Source organism: Danio rerio, chromosome 14 (genome assembly GCF_049306965.1).
Source record: "Danio rerio strain Tuebingen ecotype United States chromosome 14, GRCz12tu, whole genome shotgun sequence".
NCBI lineage: Eukaryota > Metazoa > Chordata > Actinopteri > Cypriniformes > Danionidae > Danio > Danio rerio.
In genome coordinates this window covers 11,335,001-11,352,660 of record NC_133189.1, presented here as the reverse complement: position 1 = coordinate 11,352,660, position 17,660 = coordinate 11,335,001, and the positions used below count along the sequence as shown (strand labels likewise).

General features: G+C 41.5%; 1 protein-coding gene across 1 annotated transcript in view; it reads left to right on the top strand.

Annotated features, from left to right (window-relative positions):
• The window catches only part of LOC141377706 (uncharacterized), a 43,135-nt gene that overhangs the window by 24,825 nt on the left and 650 nt on the right, over nucleotides 1–17,660 (top strand). The window contains exon 4 of the mRNA XM_073922590.1: nucleotides 14,846–17,660. This exon is cut by the window's right edge and continues 434 nt beyond it. Coding sequence (XP_073778691.1) covers nucleotides 14,846–17,660 — 2,815 coding nt within the window. The remainder of the gene's footprint in view (nucleotides 1–14,845) is intronic.

Genomic DNA, 17,660 nt, shown 5'->3' with positions numbered 1-17,660 from the left:
TGTTTTGAACTGCAGCAGATCATCTTGACCATTTCTAGATGCCTAAATGCATTGAATTGCTGCCATGTGATTGGCTATTAACAAATTTGCATTAACGAGCAGTTGGATGGGTGTACCTAATAAAGTGGCCGGTGAAGGTAAACAACTGGCCAAAGTAAATGTATAGAGCACACCAAATATGGTTTAAAAAAGCTCAAACATGCCAGTTATATTTCTTTCCAGATGTCAAACAAGTGACTAAGCTTTCGCTAAATTGCATAAAATGTATTATCACAATCATACAGCCAATGTGTGTCTACAGAAGACTTTACCTCTTTTTCTATATGCATTACTCCACAGTCTTTTTTTACCAACACCTTGAAATGTCTTCAAATATGTGGTGGAATAACAGAAAGTTGTATTCATTTGTGTTTCAAGGATGAGTGATTCATTTGGAATAGCACTCCATTAAATATCTAAGTTTCATTTTCTGTTAAAGCAGTGAATATGTTGAAGGAAAGTGAATGAGAGCATGAGTGAGAGTTTCCTTTTGTCATGATGCAGAAATCTATTTCTTTAAATCAAATCTACATATTCTGTCTGGCCCAGTGTTGCACCTTTTAAAACAAGCCTGAATAAAACATCCAGGGGAGAGAGAGAGAGAGAGAGAGAGAGAGAGCAAGAAAGAAAGGGAGAGAGGGAGTGACCAGCTGGATTACCATGTAAATAGTTGTGAAGATAGGTAGAGTCTGGAAGTGTGCCAGGACTCTACAAAGGGCTCCTAACATCTGTTTGACGGCACATTTCTGCTCTGTGTTTGAGCAAGAAAAACACTCTTGCTTGGAATGAGTCGCTTGCACATGATCATGCATAGAGACGGTTGCATCAAAAATAAGCAGCTCTGGTGTAACACAGTCACACGCTGGCCAGATTATTTTAAAGGACACGTCCGGCGTTTCCAGGAACAACTTTGAAGACGATCCAGTCGATTGTTTTTCACGACGGTGAATTTATCTGTTTTACCAGCCATTCCGTGAATATCGAACATTCCATGGGGTGAGGTGTTCGTACGCCATGGAAAATGCAGACCTCACAGTTTATCAAGCTGATTGAAATACGATTTTGCATTAATCTGAGAGTCTGAAGATCTTTTATTATTTGCCAATCAATATCTGCCTAAGAAAAAAATCAACATGAAACGCTTAGTTCAGTAGAAGTTTATTCACTTCAATTTGTCTTGACATTAGAGGAAATGGGGCAAACCGCAAGTTAGGGCCAGAAAAAATTACGTACAAGCCTGTCAAGCGGTCATGTCCATAACGTAAGAAAGAGGATAAAGAAGCATGAGCGGTAAACGGTTGAGGAACAAAAATATGCGGGTAGTAAATTCCCCCCTCCTGAGTCCTGTACCTGGAGCATATGAAACTAATTTGTATAACAAATGTTGGTTTTAGACGGCATTCCTCACCCACTGATGGCTCCTCAAGGCCTGGAGAGCCCTATTCGTTAAAGCTTAAGGCAAAGCAAACAAATTAATTAACACTATCTTTACTAGAGATGGCCAACCCAAGCAAAGGCTGAAACACAACACCATTACCTAAATTCGAATGCATCTGTTCATGCCTTCTCTCAGCTCTGGCTCTACGTGCCTCTCGCCCTTGACTGAAGTTTGAGGACCACCTGCATGAAAGAAGAGACCCAGCCTGTTATGTCTCAGTGATGGAAAAAAATAACACTGAATCCAGCTCTGCAAACAGCTCGCTGCACGGATCATTTTTCTGCGCCGGGTTGGACACGAGAGTAAAATAAGAACAGATGATATCACATGCGGGAACAGAGGTGCTTTCGCTTTGTCGGGTTTAAATGTTATATGAAGAGTCCAATATGGCGTCACCAGACTTGGAGTCACGAGCGAACCCTCCAAAAAAGCAGAACCAATCATTGGAGTCCCCAAGAGCCCAGACCAACACTGACAAAATCATTTAAAACTCAGATCTGAAAACCTGACCATTACTGGACCTTGTAAAATCCCAGAGTAGATTTCTTGAAGGTGTCAAAGCCTGGATAAACCTAGATAAAGCTGAATTATAAGACATCATTTCATGTAAATAATATGCCGTGAGCCACAAACACTGTTGTTTCCTTGCTCTTGTGTAAATCTTGTCAGGGAAAAAAATTTTATGCAAGCCTCAGACAGTGTTTGATTCTGTAAGTTTTCCTGATAAAATAACAATAATAGTCTTTCCTTATTTTTAAGTTCATCTAAGCTTGCATTAAACGATTGTGAGACTCATTCATTCATTTTCCTTCGGCTTAGTGGGGTCGCAACAGCAGAATAAACCGCCAACTATTCCGACATATGTTTTACACAGCGAATGCCCTTCTAGCAGCGACCCAGTATTGGGAAACACCCAAACACGTTCACACACAACTTATACACTACAATCAGCGCTTAATTTGTAAATGAATAATTCCCAGAACAAAACCAGGAAATAAAAGGTACCGTTACCAACGTCCACCACACAATTTCAGTTTTCCCGAAACAAGACGTTATTAAACGGTGATATCGCAATAAAAGAGCTTCACATTTCTGAACATTCTGAATATTTTCTGCCATAAAACACTATAGGTCAGTCATGGTTAAGTAATTTAATGTAGCTACAAACATAAATCATATAAACAATTACTATTCAGTTCACTTTACTATTATGTTCCAAATGAAAAAAAATTAATTAAATGATTTACTCAGTATAATCTTTAAGAAGAGCCCACAGTTACCTCTTCTGTCACGTTTTCTGGCTGACTTGAGATCGCTTTGCTTCTGTTTCCCGGTGTCCTGATCCATTTGCACAGCTTCTCAAGATCTCTTTTGATCAGGCTCATTATCAGATTTACTCGTGATTTAAAAAAAATGAAAATATGCGTCACTGCCTCTATGCCATTTTGAAAATACAAATATTATTTAGGTTGGCCTTTACGCCATTATTTATGTCCATCCTTACAATCACTAACCAATGACAGTGATTGTCAACATAAGAAAGCCGATTGGCTGAAAATTTTGTTGAGGCCCAATGGTTTGCTTTAACTTGTGCATGGTGTCATGTCCACACAGCCTTCGCTTGCACTCATTTACACTTTTACACACACATAATCACGTAGGTATGCACAAGGTAATACCAGATCAATTAAAACAAAAACTAAAGAGCAAAATACAAATATCTGACATTTTCCGCATCAGGATCTGGCAAAGACCCAGCTCAAAATAAGCACTGACTATGTTTGATTTAGTTCAGGTGTGTCCAAACTCATCCCTGGAGGGCCGGTGTCCTGCATATCTTAGGCTGCGTCCGAAACCGCATACTTCCATACTATATAGTGTGCTAAAATCAGTATGCAAGCCGAGTGCTATGTCCGAATTCATAGAATTCGAATATTAGTATGTGAAAAGTACCCAGAAGACTTGTTATTTCTGACGAGATTCTGAAGTGCGCATCCCATGCACGCTGCGCTATCCCAAGATGCCCCGTGAGAGAATTCATGAATGGGAGTAAAGCCACGCAACAGATGCAGGTAGGTCACAAGACCATGACAAAATGGTGGATGTAGTATGTCCGAATTCCATTCATAATTTACACATTAATACTGTATAGAACGTACTTTTCTAACGACTGAATAGTTTGTTTAAATTCAAATACAGTAGTAGGCGGTTTCGGACGCAGCCTTAGTTTCAACCCCAATTAAACACACCTGAACCAGCTAATCAAGCTCTTTCTAGTTCTTGAAACTTCCAGGCAGGTGTGTTGAAAGAAGTTGGAGCTAAACTATTCAGCACACCGGCCCTCCAGGACTGAGTTTGGACACCCCTGATTTAGTTTATCTAATTCACCTATAGCATATGTCTTTGGACTGTCAGGAAACTGGAGCACCCGGATAAAACCCACAGGAACAAGGGGAGAACATGCAAACTCCACACAGAAATCCCAACTGACACAGTCCTGACTCAAACAAGTGACCGTCTTGCTATGAGGTGACAGTGCTAACCACTGAGTCACCGTGCTGCCCTTATGTAAGACTCTTTATTTGAAAACGAAAGTGGCAGGAAGAGTAAATTGACTTTTTTTGTGAAACTGGCAAGAAGGATCTGGATGCAGACCTGGTTAGTTTAATGTGTGTATTGTGGAATTTGAGTAGCCTTTGTTTGTAATGAGGCAACAAACACATGTGCTGCATTCCAAATGGCACATTATACTGCACTTAATTTTTATTTATTTATTTTTTTACAAAGCAGAAATTCCGCTTGCCTGATGTCGTTTGACTCTTACTAAATTAGTGATAAAAGGCCTAATCCCAATTCTACCCCTTAGCCCTTCCCCTTACCCCTACCCCTGAAGGGGTGTCCCAATTATCTTTAGCTTGAAGGCGTAGGGCTCAGGGGAAGGGGTGAATATCCCTTCGAACGAAGATTTTTCAGGACCACACTCGAAACCAAGGGGTAAGAAAATTTCCTAAGGGTAAGATCTCAGCACCTGGAAGAAGATCCACAAATTAGTATTTTTGTCATTATTACAAATTTTTACAACAAACAAGCTGTGACAAAGGAGATTGTCACTGACCTGCGGCAGAACTACATATAAACTTTTTTCCTTCACACGCATCCATTAAAACACTGTATTCCATACTCACCATCAGCCGATCACAGGGTGCACACTGGAGTCGCGCTGCTGCCGGAACGCATACATACAGACAAACACGCACACATTTCGAGTTAATGATCCCGATATACATCCGATCCGTTATCACAAAGCATACATAACACTTACATGAAGCATATTCAGTTACCTGTTGTTCAATTGTGTTTGTGTTTGTCTCGTCTCGTCTCGCTGATCTTCCGGCCTGCGCCATGATGGCTATGGACTGCCAAAAGGGCCAAAAAGCCTAACGCGTTCATTTTATGCACAAGCGTGCATTGCGCATGGGCAAAAGGGACGGCCGGCCGGAGATCCTATTTGTTGTATGTATGGGGGAGAAAGGTTGTCCGGGACAATAAAACAAAAGTGGTTTATAAAAACTGGAAAATATAAAAATAATTAGTTATGGGGTAAAACTGTATAGTATACAAATGTAGTGTATACATATAATTAAAATGTTGATCAATGAAATGTTTATAGATATAGTTTTTGAATATAATAATATTTGATACTTACCTGCTGTGGTGATATGAGCCATTCCATACCAGTCTCCCCTGCTATATAAAGGGCAGAGTGAGCACAGTATGGTGTGGGGTGCAGGAGTAAGGTTGTAGAGTGGTGTGGAGAAGTAAGTTGATTATTGGATATCTTTATTTGCAGAAAGAAAACGATAGCCAAGTGCTACTTGTATTGTAAATATATATATTTTTGTTTTGTTTTGTTTTGCTGGTTATTATTTTTGGGGGGGGATTTTTTTCTACTGAGCACTGTAAATAAAGACACTTTGCACCATAGTGCTATTTCGACTCTGCCAATTTTTGAGGACTTGAAAGGTCTAGGAACTGAAGAGAAAAATCGTCTCCGTAACACAAGCTTATGTTTTAATTTATTTATAACCATGTTCGTGCTTTACCATCATGCTTTAAAAATAAAAAAAAAACGCTAAAATAAAAAAAGCTTGTAAGGGCCAAGGGGAAGGGGTAGGGGTGCAAAAATAGAAATGGGATTGGGCCTAAATGACCAAACTACCAAATAATACCTGCCATGAGTATGACCACATTCACCACCAGGAGGCGATATAATCACTCTCATTGGAGAACTATGTAATTTAAGATCAGCGGCCAAAAGCTCTGTTTCTTCTGCTACCTGAGCAAAGCAGCGACCTTTTAAGTGCATGGTGTCCAACATTACACACTTCTTTTTAACGGTTGAATAAGTGCATTAACAGGGAATTTAAAGTGTGCTTATTCTTATTGAAATAAAACTATTATTTCAGTGTGAATACACTACTCATACTATTTATACTACAAAATGGCATAGAATAGTGCATAAGTATGCGATTTGGGATGTACCTATGTAATATGTTGAGTGTTGTAATGTATCTAAGTCTTTAATGCATCATTTCATATCACACACTATATACATTCATAATATTGCAGTTCTATTTTGAGTTTCATCTTCAATTTTTGACTTTGTATGTAAATAAATCAAGCAATGATAATCATGACACTGATTTTACAATCAGGATTCTTTCTTACAATTGTGAGATTTAATTGAATGTTTCTGACTAATTTCCATAGCATTACAAATGCATCTTCAGAATTCATATCTGGCAACTTTGGTTTTGCATGATCACAATTAATTTTATTTCGTTTAAAATGTACTTGACATTTTTTTCTCGCATCAAAATAACTGCTAAAAATGTGAAATGTTAAAGGTGCAGTGTGTAAGTTTGACACCCAGTGGTTGAACTAGGTATTGCTTACCTGGTTCAAAACACAGGTTGCCAGATTGACAACACCAGCAGCAGCCTAAAACCTGATTTACACTGTGTTCTATATAAAAGCAAAGGCACCTGATAGAATAAATATTTTCCATATTAAAATGAGTTTTTGTCCTAATCGATACCTGAAATTTCTATTTTAGAAATAGCTTGATCAATGACAATGATCACCCCAGGCACCTCATGTGCTTTATTCAGTGTTAAATGCTAATTATATGAGTTTGAATGCCATTTCACGTTACATTTATTGCTATATACTCAAATCAGCAGTAGATGGTTCACCTCAGATCTTGAAAATAAATTAAACCATTTAAAATTGAACTTTAGAACTGTGACTCAACACATATCAGTGATTCAGCATGTACATTTGATAATGTTAAAGATGTATTATATAAATTAATTAGATTATAAACATAACCATTTCGCTAGAGTGCAGTAAGTGCACTATTCAGTGCTTCTGAATGGCTGTATTTAAATTTCTGTCATGTTTTGTCTGGTGCAAACAGCCAAATTGCTTATCACTGCAAATCTAATCAAGTAGGGTGTTGATAGGACACAGAGTTACGATGTAATGTACTTACCTAATGTTTACGTTTGTAATATTTATGTTGTTTGATAATTAATAACCACCTCATGTGGAACTCTGAATCTGCATCTCATTTCAGAATTTGCTACTGTCCACTGTAGGTCGCATTTTGATCACAGGCGAACACTGAGAGCATTCCTGACTGAAGGAATTAAATACCTGGTTTTCCACCAAGGCAACTCTGGCTGCTTAAAATATAACTGGCTAAACTGGCATTGGGGGTGGTTAAAGGTACCTAAACAAAGACAGACGTTCCAACACGTATCGCACATTTTTAAAGCAGAATATGTGAATTAGCATTGTTTTACAGATAAACAAGAATGTTCACTTAGCATGTTTCTTAAAAGATTTTCAAACATATTTTTATCCTTTAGAAAAATCAAAAACTTACATACAGCACATTTAAGTGACAAATATAAACAAGTGTGATACTGATCCTAATGTATGGCTCAACTTTGATTAACTTGTTTTCTCAGTGGAGAACAGGAGAGGCACTGGAGCATGAGCCATGATCTTGAGGTCATTATCTTCACTATATGTCCCCGCAGCATATGGGAACATTTTCTACACTCACTCATAAATCAACCATGTCTACTATAAAAAATATCTGACCAGCAACAGATGTTGTTATAGATTTTGGCTTTATAAAGTAATCTAAATTTTACTTCTTTAAAATTTGTAAAGCTGAAAATGCTCTAGCAAATACGTGCAGTGCACAACAGTGACACTGAATAAGAATAGAATAATCAAAGCAACGCATTCACGCCACAGACCACCTCAAGTTATCACTCCCTCTGGACTGAAGATCAACTCGGGGGTTCTCGCACACAGTTTATTCACTATAGTTTTATTCAACTCAGGCTCATTTTAAAAATGTACCCTTATATAAATTTCTGGAGAGCCCCACATAAGTTCCAGGAGGTATGTTTTTTTGCAGTTTTTGTTTTCGCGAATCCACCAAAGGCTGCTGTGTACGTTTTTTGAGATCTCAAATGTCTCTCACGAGTGCCATTTGCGCCTACTGTTCTCATGTAAATCCACCAGAGGCCATTGTGAAGACTGACTAAATGACTGACTGACAGATCAACTGACCCACTCTTCTCCTTTCCTAAATCCAACTGATAGCTTTCAAAAGTACTGATTGACCTGCTTAACTACTTTCCTAAACACAACCGACAGTACTTTGAAAAGCAATCGAGAAAAAGAAAAGCCCTCGCCTGATTTACTACTTTTTCAGATTTTACCACATTCTCACCCTGTTATTTACTTGTTTATTTTATATTTTGGATTCTGTTTTTGTCTTACCCACCTTCTGGAATCATTATTTGCAGGACTCAAACCTGCAAACCTGCAAGTCCTCGTAGTCAACACCTCTCTGCGTCTCAAGTCTGCCGATGTGTAAGACTAGCACCAGGTGGTATTGATACTACACAGTATAAAAGGCTGGGTTCACCACAATTTTGTCAAATTGTCCCAACACCAATGGTCTAAAGTAACTAATTACAAATACTCAAATTACAGTAATTGAGTAGTTTTTCTCAGGAATTGTAATTAACTAAGTAGTTTTAATAATGTGTACTTTTACTTTCCTTTGAGTACATTTGTAGTGCAGTATTGGTACTTTTACTTCACTAATTTCCTTCAATCTGCAGTCAATGCAGATTATCTTTTGAGATTACAAAAATTAATCCTCAGATTTTTTTTTTTTAGAAGGTAAATTGCATCATAATGAACTACCTCAGGACACGTGCACTTTATAATTGCAGCAAACTGTTTGGAAGCATTAAAAATGTCCAAGAAGAATCTTTACACACATTGACCCAGTTTAGACACTTGGTCACTGATAAGTGACAGATGTTTACCATATGATGACCGAAATGGCCTTAACCACCCAGCAGGCACAAGACTTCAACATTATGACAGATTAATGTTGTACTCTAATGTCATGGGGATGTTGCATTTTGTTTGGAAATGAAAATAAGGGTGATGTCAGAACTCAATGTCAAGCGAACGTCAATGTCCAACATCCAAACTAAAACCAACCAAATATCAATGTCTAATGATGTTACAGCTTGACGTTGTGTGGACGTTACCACTATGGCGTCTATCAGACATTGGATTTTGGTTGCCAAACCTGATGAATAAATGTCAGTATTTGACATCAATATGATGTTGGTTTAAGATGTTCACTCAACGCTGTTTTGTTCACTTTCTAACAACGTAAAATCAACCGAATATCAACATCATTTGACGTCATTATTGGACATTAAATAACATTGTCCTTAGACGCTGGCTAGATGTTGGATTTTGGTCCCCTGACATCACAACCTAAATCTAACCTAATATTAACGTCTTATGATGTTGTGTGTCTGCTGGGCAATAACTAGATGCACTATTGAATGTTACGTTTACACACATCCACAAATTACATGTAAACGCATGAGCTTTTAACAATGTAAAAGTCAGTACTCACTACTCGTGTTGTTACAGCTTATTTAAATAAGCAGTTTGAACAAACAGCAAAAAACACGTTTTGAGTGTGTAATCCATTCTCAATTACACACTTTTGGCTACCCAAGAAGACTGTGGGTTAAAGGAAGTTTTAATTCAGACAGCAAGAGTTCTCGTTGACAAATGTTGACTTCCACACCATCTATTTGTATAGGGACTACATGTGCAACCACAAGGTGGTTAGGTGACAATCCAATGTGCAGTCGTGGACCCAATCCCAATTATACCCCCTAGCCCTTTCCCTTACCCCTAGCCCTCATTTTGTGCGGTTATGCCAAGGGGTGTTCCAATTCTCTTTAGCTTAAAGGCATAGGGCTAAGGGGAAGGGGTGAATACCCCTTAGAGTAAAGATTTTTCAGGACCACACTCGAAACCAAGGGGTAAGAAAATTTATCAGAATACACCAACCATAGCTGCACCCAGAAATAAGGAGATCCACAAATTAGTATTTTTTGTCATTTGTGTACAAATTTTTACAAGAAACAAACAAACAAACACATGTTTTAATATATTCATAACCGCATTCGTGTTTGTCTGCTACATTGTTAATGTTGTTTTTGGTGTGTTTAGGTAAATGAATATGGCCACTGTGTTAAATGCACATTATTACGATCTTATTGTCACATTAGATCGTTAAGATAATTAAGATTAGATCGTTTTTGGCTTAGTCCCTTTATTAATCGGGGTCGTCACAGCTGAACCTTTTTGTTTTGAGGCAATAGTGATACACTAAAAAAAAATTATGTCTGCAAAGTTATTGCAAATAATTTATATGTGTTGAATTTAAACAAACAAATTAAATTTTGTTATGTAAAACTTAATTTGTTTGTTTAAATTCAGCCCAAATAAATTGTTTACAACCACTTAATGTAAAAAAAAATATTAAATGCAAGGAATCATGCTTAAATTCTGAATTAAAATAAATAAATATATAAAACTAAAACTAAATGAAAGTATCAAAAGTCATTAAACAAATAATAAATAAATAGTGCAAAAATAAGCATAAACTTTAAGTTTACAGAATTAATAAGCACTCATTCTGTGGCATCAAATCTGATCTGCGGCAGTTTATATAAGTCACAAGTGCATGATTATGTACAAAAATATTTTTCTATAAGCATAAAATGTATTTCATCAGTTTTCAATTGCATAGCACAAACTAGACGTGATTACCTTTAATTATGAAGTTGTCTTTATCCTTCATCATTTTTACTTTTATTCGTTTAAATTGAATTGTCTCTTCAAACAATTATTTTATTCTCATTAATAAGAGGCTTGCACAAGAGTTGCTCTGGTCAACACATCTTCTGTTACTAAAACCGGAACTAAATACATAAAAACTAGAAGTGTGTTCACAAAATAAAACCTAAACTAAAACTAGCAAAACCTAAACAAGCTAAAACTACAAATATAAAATATAAATATACAAATATAAATATAAAAAACTAACTAAAAATAATCTGGAATGGCAAAGAAAGGGTTCTTGCAGGACTCCAAGAGTTCATAAGCAGTCTTTGGATTCATCTTCAATGCCTCCCCCTTCATCGTACTCCAGAAATACTCGATAATGTTCATGTCTGGTGACTGGGCTGGCCAATCCTGGTCCACCTTGACCTTCTTTGCTTTCAGGAACTTTGATGTGGAGGCTGAAGTGTAAGAAGGAGCACTATCCTGCTGTATAATTTGCCCTCTCCCTTGGTTTGTGATGTAATGGGGAGCACAAAAGTCTTGATACCTCAGTTTGTCGATGTTGCCATCCACTCTGCAGATCTTTGGCACGACCTCATACTGAATGAAACCCCAAACCATGATTTTTCCTTTACCAAACTTGACTGATTTCTGTGTGAATCTTGGGTCCATGTTGGTTCCAATAGGTCTTCTGCAGTATTTGTGATGATTGGGATGCAGTTCAACAGATGATTCATCAGTAAAATCTACCTTCTGCCACTTTTCCAAATGATCAACTAGAAGTCAAGTTATTATTTGCTGCTCTTACAACTGCTCTTATAACTGAGATTCCTTTTGTCAGGAAGTGTACATCCATAGACTTATTTTATATATTGTGAAACAAATCTACATAGTGTCTAGCTATTTTTAACAACACAAAGACACATGGAAACAACACTTTAACTGTTCAGATATAAAACACAGAGTACATATCTGACAAACCGTATCTTTACGAGTGTGTCAGACACTTTAGAGATGTGTTTTATTGACGCAACCCTGACCTTGATTTGTGAGGTGCACATGGTTTTCTGCTCGCCTCTGGCATCGCTCAGCGTGCATCATTTCCTACAGAAGAACGCATATGAAGTTTGTGGTCATCTGGTGTATTTCTCATTCCTAGTTCATGTGACGCATACATTTCACATTTTATGAAATTCCGTCTGCTATGCATTCCCGCTCAGCTTTAATAAAATACGTCACCAACCTTTCGTGTTTCTTTGCTCTTTTACTTTGTGCAGTACCTGTAGATAACCAACAGCTGGTCCGGAGAGGAGGAGGAAACACCTGCTTACACAGGGGAGGTAGAGAAAAAAAACTCAGACTGAGGCTGTGCGTCAATACCTACAGAGGTGCCTACCTAGACAGCATTTTTGGGCATCGCATGCATGCAGCAATTTCAGAATCTAGTTTATTTTAAATATGTCACAGATATGTGCAGTAATAAGCAGCTCTCTTTGTTGATGCAGCTTTCACATGGAGCAAAACAGCCTTTTGTTGCCATGAATACTTTTAATGCGCAGCATATACTGTGTAAGTATACCCCTGACAAATATATCTGTTTGATTTATATTTTTAATAGGAAGCTATACAAAATTTTATCCATGCATAAACATTAGATTAGTCAGTACTGAAGCCAAATCTGGAGCTTATCTAACAAAATAACTTACGATAGCAGTCCAAAAACTAGTACACCTAAATGTATACGTTATAGGAAAACATTAAATACAAATTTAAAAAAGAGGAAAAACCAAAAGAAGCAAAAAAATAAAAATTTTAGTTAAAATTTTGTAGGTTGTAATTTTTTTGACATATTTTACTTGAAGTTAAGTCTTTCAATTTCTAGATATGTTTGGTGACTGAAGTATTATTTTCATAAATATATTTGTTTATTAAATGCACAAAAATACATTGCCTATATTTACTGAGAAACTGATAAAAATATTCATTTTCAAAATGAGGTGTACTCAATCATGCTGAGCACTGTATACACACAAACCTATTATAACCTAAAAAGGTTCAAACACATGAGATGCCTGAAACGTTGCATCTAGGTAAGTAAATTATACTGTAAAAACGTATCCAGCATATGTTATACGCAGTGGATGCCCTTCCAGCTGCAACCTGTCTCTGGGAAACATCCATACACACTCATACACTACAGCCAATAGCTTACCCAATTCACCTGTTCCGCATGTCTTTGGACTGTGGGGGAAAACCGGAGCACCCAGAGGAAACCCACTCCAACCAGGCACGTGTACACATAGGGCTCAACCTGTGCATTGCACATGCCCTTTTTAGTCTTGCATAGAAAGTGCCCTTCCAAAATGATCTAAAGTCATTCAGATTTACAGTGTGTCTGACAATATTTTTTCTTCTGGAAAAAGTCTTATTTGTTTTATTTTGGCTAGAATAAAATATACACACATACACACACATATATACATACACACATACACACATACATACATATACACACACATACACACATACATACATACATACATACATACATACATACATACATACATACATACACACATACATACATACATACATACATACATACATACATACATACTGTAGCGAGCCATGTAATACCACGTCGCCCTGGGCACAAATCCACACCAGCTGGATCTCTCATCAACCTCGGATCGCTCACAGCTGGACCTCATCAGCCAGGGAGAGATATAAGCCAGCCCCACACAGACGGAAGTGAGCTTCATTTGACATGACTCCCTGCGCTAACGCTTGTCTCTCTCTGTCTCTCCCACAGCCGAGTCCAGCTCGTGACCGATCCAACACTCTACTTCTCACCAGCCTTCACCATCTCCCCGGAGCACTTGAGCACGCACCTTTAAGAAGAGCACTCATTCACCCCAATATCACTTGTAAATAAAGGCACCCTCCGGGGCATTGTTTGTAACATTATCTACGGTGTTTGTGTTTTCCCTCTGCCTCGCTACAACTGGTGGAGAATGCGGGCATTGCAGAGGGAAAAATTCAGAAGAAACACTCACCATTAAGTAGAAAATAACCGCTGAATTTTTCTCTGTGTTTGTTACAGACAGGCATCCGCTCTCTCTCTCTCCCACGCTTCCTCTTACTCGGCTGTCAACATCCCGTCGCCATGTCGGTGGAAGAGGTACTGCTCCACCTAGCGGAGATCTCCAGCAAACAGAATTCCATCTCTGAGCAACTTACAGCCAGACAGGATCGACTGGAACAACAGCTCCGCCAGGTGGCCAGACACCATCCGACTCCCGAAGTGAGTGCGCATCATCATCTCACTAAACTCAGCGACCTGGATGATATTGATGCATATTTACATACATTTGAGGTTATTGCCGAGAGAGAAGGCTGGCCAAAAGAAAACTGGGCGAGAATGTTGGCTCCGTTTCTCACAGGAGAAGCGCAACGAGCATATTTTTCACTAGAGACACCTAAAAATGAAGATTACAAAGCGTTAAAAAAGGAAATATTAGCCAGAATGGGGCTATCCACAATCAGCGCAGCCCAACAGTTTTCCCAGTGGTCTTACGACGAGAAACAACCCGTGAGAACTCAAGCAGCTCAACTTTCTCGCCTGGGAAGGCTATGGTTATTGGGAGGAGATCCCTCGGCGGTCCAGGTCGCTGAGAAGGTGATCATCGAGAAGATGATGCGTGCGTTACCCCGACGTTTGCGAACACTCACCAGCATGCGAAATCCTGAGTCACTGGCCACCCTGGTGGAGGCGATCGAGCTGGCTGAAGCTCACATCGCCCGAGATAATGGGGAGAGAGCGGCTCTGCCACCCCGGAGGGTAAGTGCACCTTGGCGACCGGTGGAGGGCACAGCGCGACCAGGCGGCAGACCAGCGGTCCCCAGCCCGATGGACGAGCCGATGCCCACCGAGCCGACGACGCACTCGACCCCGGCCTGGACAGCAGGGTGCGCGGTTCACCGCAATATCCCTCCCGAAGCTCCCACCCATAAAGTCCAGCTAGAGGGAAAAACACAAACGGCCACTTTAGACACAGGAAGCGCCATCACTCTGGTTCACCCGAAAATTTTAAAATATCATCATGAAAGCAAAGGGCGAATTCTGATCACGTGTGTGCATGGTGATACCCGCCACGTACCCGCCCGAAGAGTGACCATCGCGGCGAAACCAGGTAGCTGGCGAATCGAAGTCGGGGTTGTTCCAGATCTTCCTGTGTCCCTCTTACTGGGCAGAGACTGGCCGGGGTTCGACGAACTCCTAACTCACCACCACGCTCCATCGGCTCGTTCAAAGAAGAAGAACAAGCCACGGGCTCATCGGGACCGCAAACCAGCGCTGATGACCACCGAGAGCGACAGAGGGGGTGAGTCATCTATATCTGCTAACCTATACTTTGATCTGTTTCAACAGATAACCGCAGGAGGCGATTTTGGTAGAGCACAGAGGGAAGATGAAACGCTCAAACACTGTTGGCCACAAGTACGGATCATCGACGGTAATGAGCGACTTCCCAGCCCTCACCCCCTCCCACATTTCATTGTGGAAAATGGTCTGCTGTACTGTGTCGCAGAGAGGCGGGGGGAAAAGAAGACACTACTGGTCGTTCCGAGGACCAAGAGGGAGACGGTCTTGGAACTGGCACATACCCACCCGATGGCTGGACATCTGGGAGCGGCCAACACGGTGAAAAGGATCCGCGATCGTTTCCATTGGCCGGGGCTAGACGGGGAAGTAAAGAGGTATTGCCAGGCATGTGACATCTGCCAGAGAACGTCTCCCCAACGACCACCCCCCAGCCCTCTAATACCACTACCCATCATCGATGTGCCCTTCACCCGAATTGGTATGGACTTGGTAGGGCCTTTGCCGAAGTCGGCCCGGGGACATGAGCACATCCTTGTTATCCTCGATTATGCCACCAGATACCCTGAAGCGATTCCCCTGAGGAAAGCCACGTCATCGGCCATCGCGAAGGAGCTGTTTCTGCTATGCAGTCGAGTGGGAATCCCAACGGAGATACTGACCGACCAGGGCACCCCCTTCATGTCCCGGTTGATGGCAGACCTCTGTCACCTACTCAAGGTAAAACAGCTAAAAACCTCTGTATATCATCCACAGACGGACGGCCTTGTCGAGCGCTTTAACAAGACTCTGAAGCAGATGCTCCGACGGGTGGTGGCAGAGGACGGGCGCGACTGGGACCTCATGATCCCGTACGTGTTATTCGGTATCAGGGAAGTCCCCCAGGCCTCCACAGGATTTACCCCCTTCGAACTGCTGTTTGGCCGCCAACCCCGAGGCCTATTGGATGTGGCTCGTCAAGCCTGGGAACAGGAACCAGCCCCCCAGCGGTCGGTGATTGAACACGTACGGGACATGAGAGAACGCATCGACAAAATCATGCCCATCGTCAAACAACACCTGACCGAAGCCCAGCGCGCCCAGCAGAGATTGTATAACCGGCCCGCCCAACCCAGAGAGTTCCACCCAGGGGACAAGGTGATGATACTTATACCTACCACAACGTCGAAGTTCCTCGCATCCTGGAAGGGACCATACACCGTGGTAGAAAGGGTAGGGCCGGTAAATTATCGAGTCCGTCAGCCGGGACGAAGACGGGAAGAACAACTTTACCACGTTAATCTCATGAAGAAGTGGGTTGCAGCTCCAGGTCATCTCGTTGCCTTCGCTGAAGAAACTCTTCCCGTTGTCCACATTGGTGAGCAACTCTCACCAAACCAGAAGGCGGAGCTGCAAGCCTTGGTTGGTCAGTTCAAGGATGTGTTCTCGGAGAAACCGGGCCGAACCTCCATCATCCAACACAACATTATCACTCCTCCTGGCACTATCGTCCGGCAAAGGCCTTATCGAGTTCCAGAGGCTCGCAGGCTGGCTATCGACGAGGAGATCCAGAAGATGAGAAGGTTAGGCATCATCGAACCATCCCGTAGCCCGTGGTCCAGCCCAATAGTGATGGTCCCCAAACCCGATGGCACCCTCCGTTTCTGCAACGACTTCAGGAAACTCAATGAGATCTCCAAGTTCGACGGATACCCCATGCCTCGGGTGGACGAGCTGCTGGATAGGCTGGGTGGAGCCCGATTTATCTCCACCATCGACCTCACCAAAGGCTACTGGCAGTTACCACTCAGTGAAGACGCCAAGGAGAAAACCGCCTTCTCCACACCCGGTGGGCACTGGCAATACCGGGTTCTTCCCTTCGGGCTCCACGGGGCCCCAGCCACATTCCAAAGAATGATGGACATCCTGCTGAGGCCCCACCAGCCATATGCAGCAGCCTACCTGGACGACCTCATCGTCCACTCAGAGTCATGGGAAGAACACCTATCCCGGTTACGGAGGGTGCTCTTAGATCTTCGACGGGCTGGGCTCACAGCTAATCCCAAGAAATGCCACCTGGGTCTAGCCGAAGCCAGATACCTCGGGTTCCACATTGGACGAGGTCTCATACAGCCACAGCAAAACAAGGTCAAGGCACTACAGGAAACTCCACAACCCACCACAAAGACCCAGGTACGTGCATTTCTGGGGTTAGCGGGCTACTATAGATGTTTCATACCTAACTTCTCATCCATAGCCAGCCCTTTGACAGACCTGACCAGAAAGGGGCAGCCGGAGAGGATAAGATGGACCAAGGAAGCCGACGATGCGTTCCGAGCCCTAAAGAAGTCCCTCACGTCCTCACCGGTACTGCACGCACCTGACTTCGGCTGCCCCTTCATTCTACAGACGGATGCTTCCGACTCGGGCCTGGGCGCGGTCCTCTCCCAGGTCCACGGCGATGAAGAACATCCCATAATGTACGTGAGTCGGAAGCTGACCCCCGCAGAGACCCGCTACGCAACGGTGGAGAAGGAGGCCCTGGCGATCAAGTGGGCAATC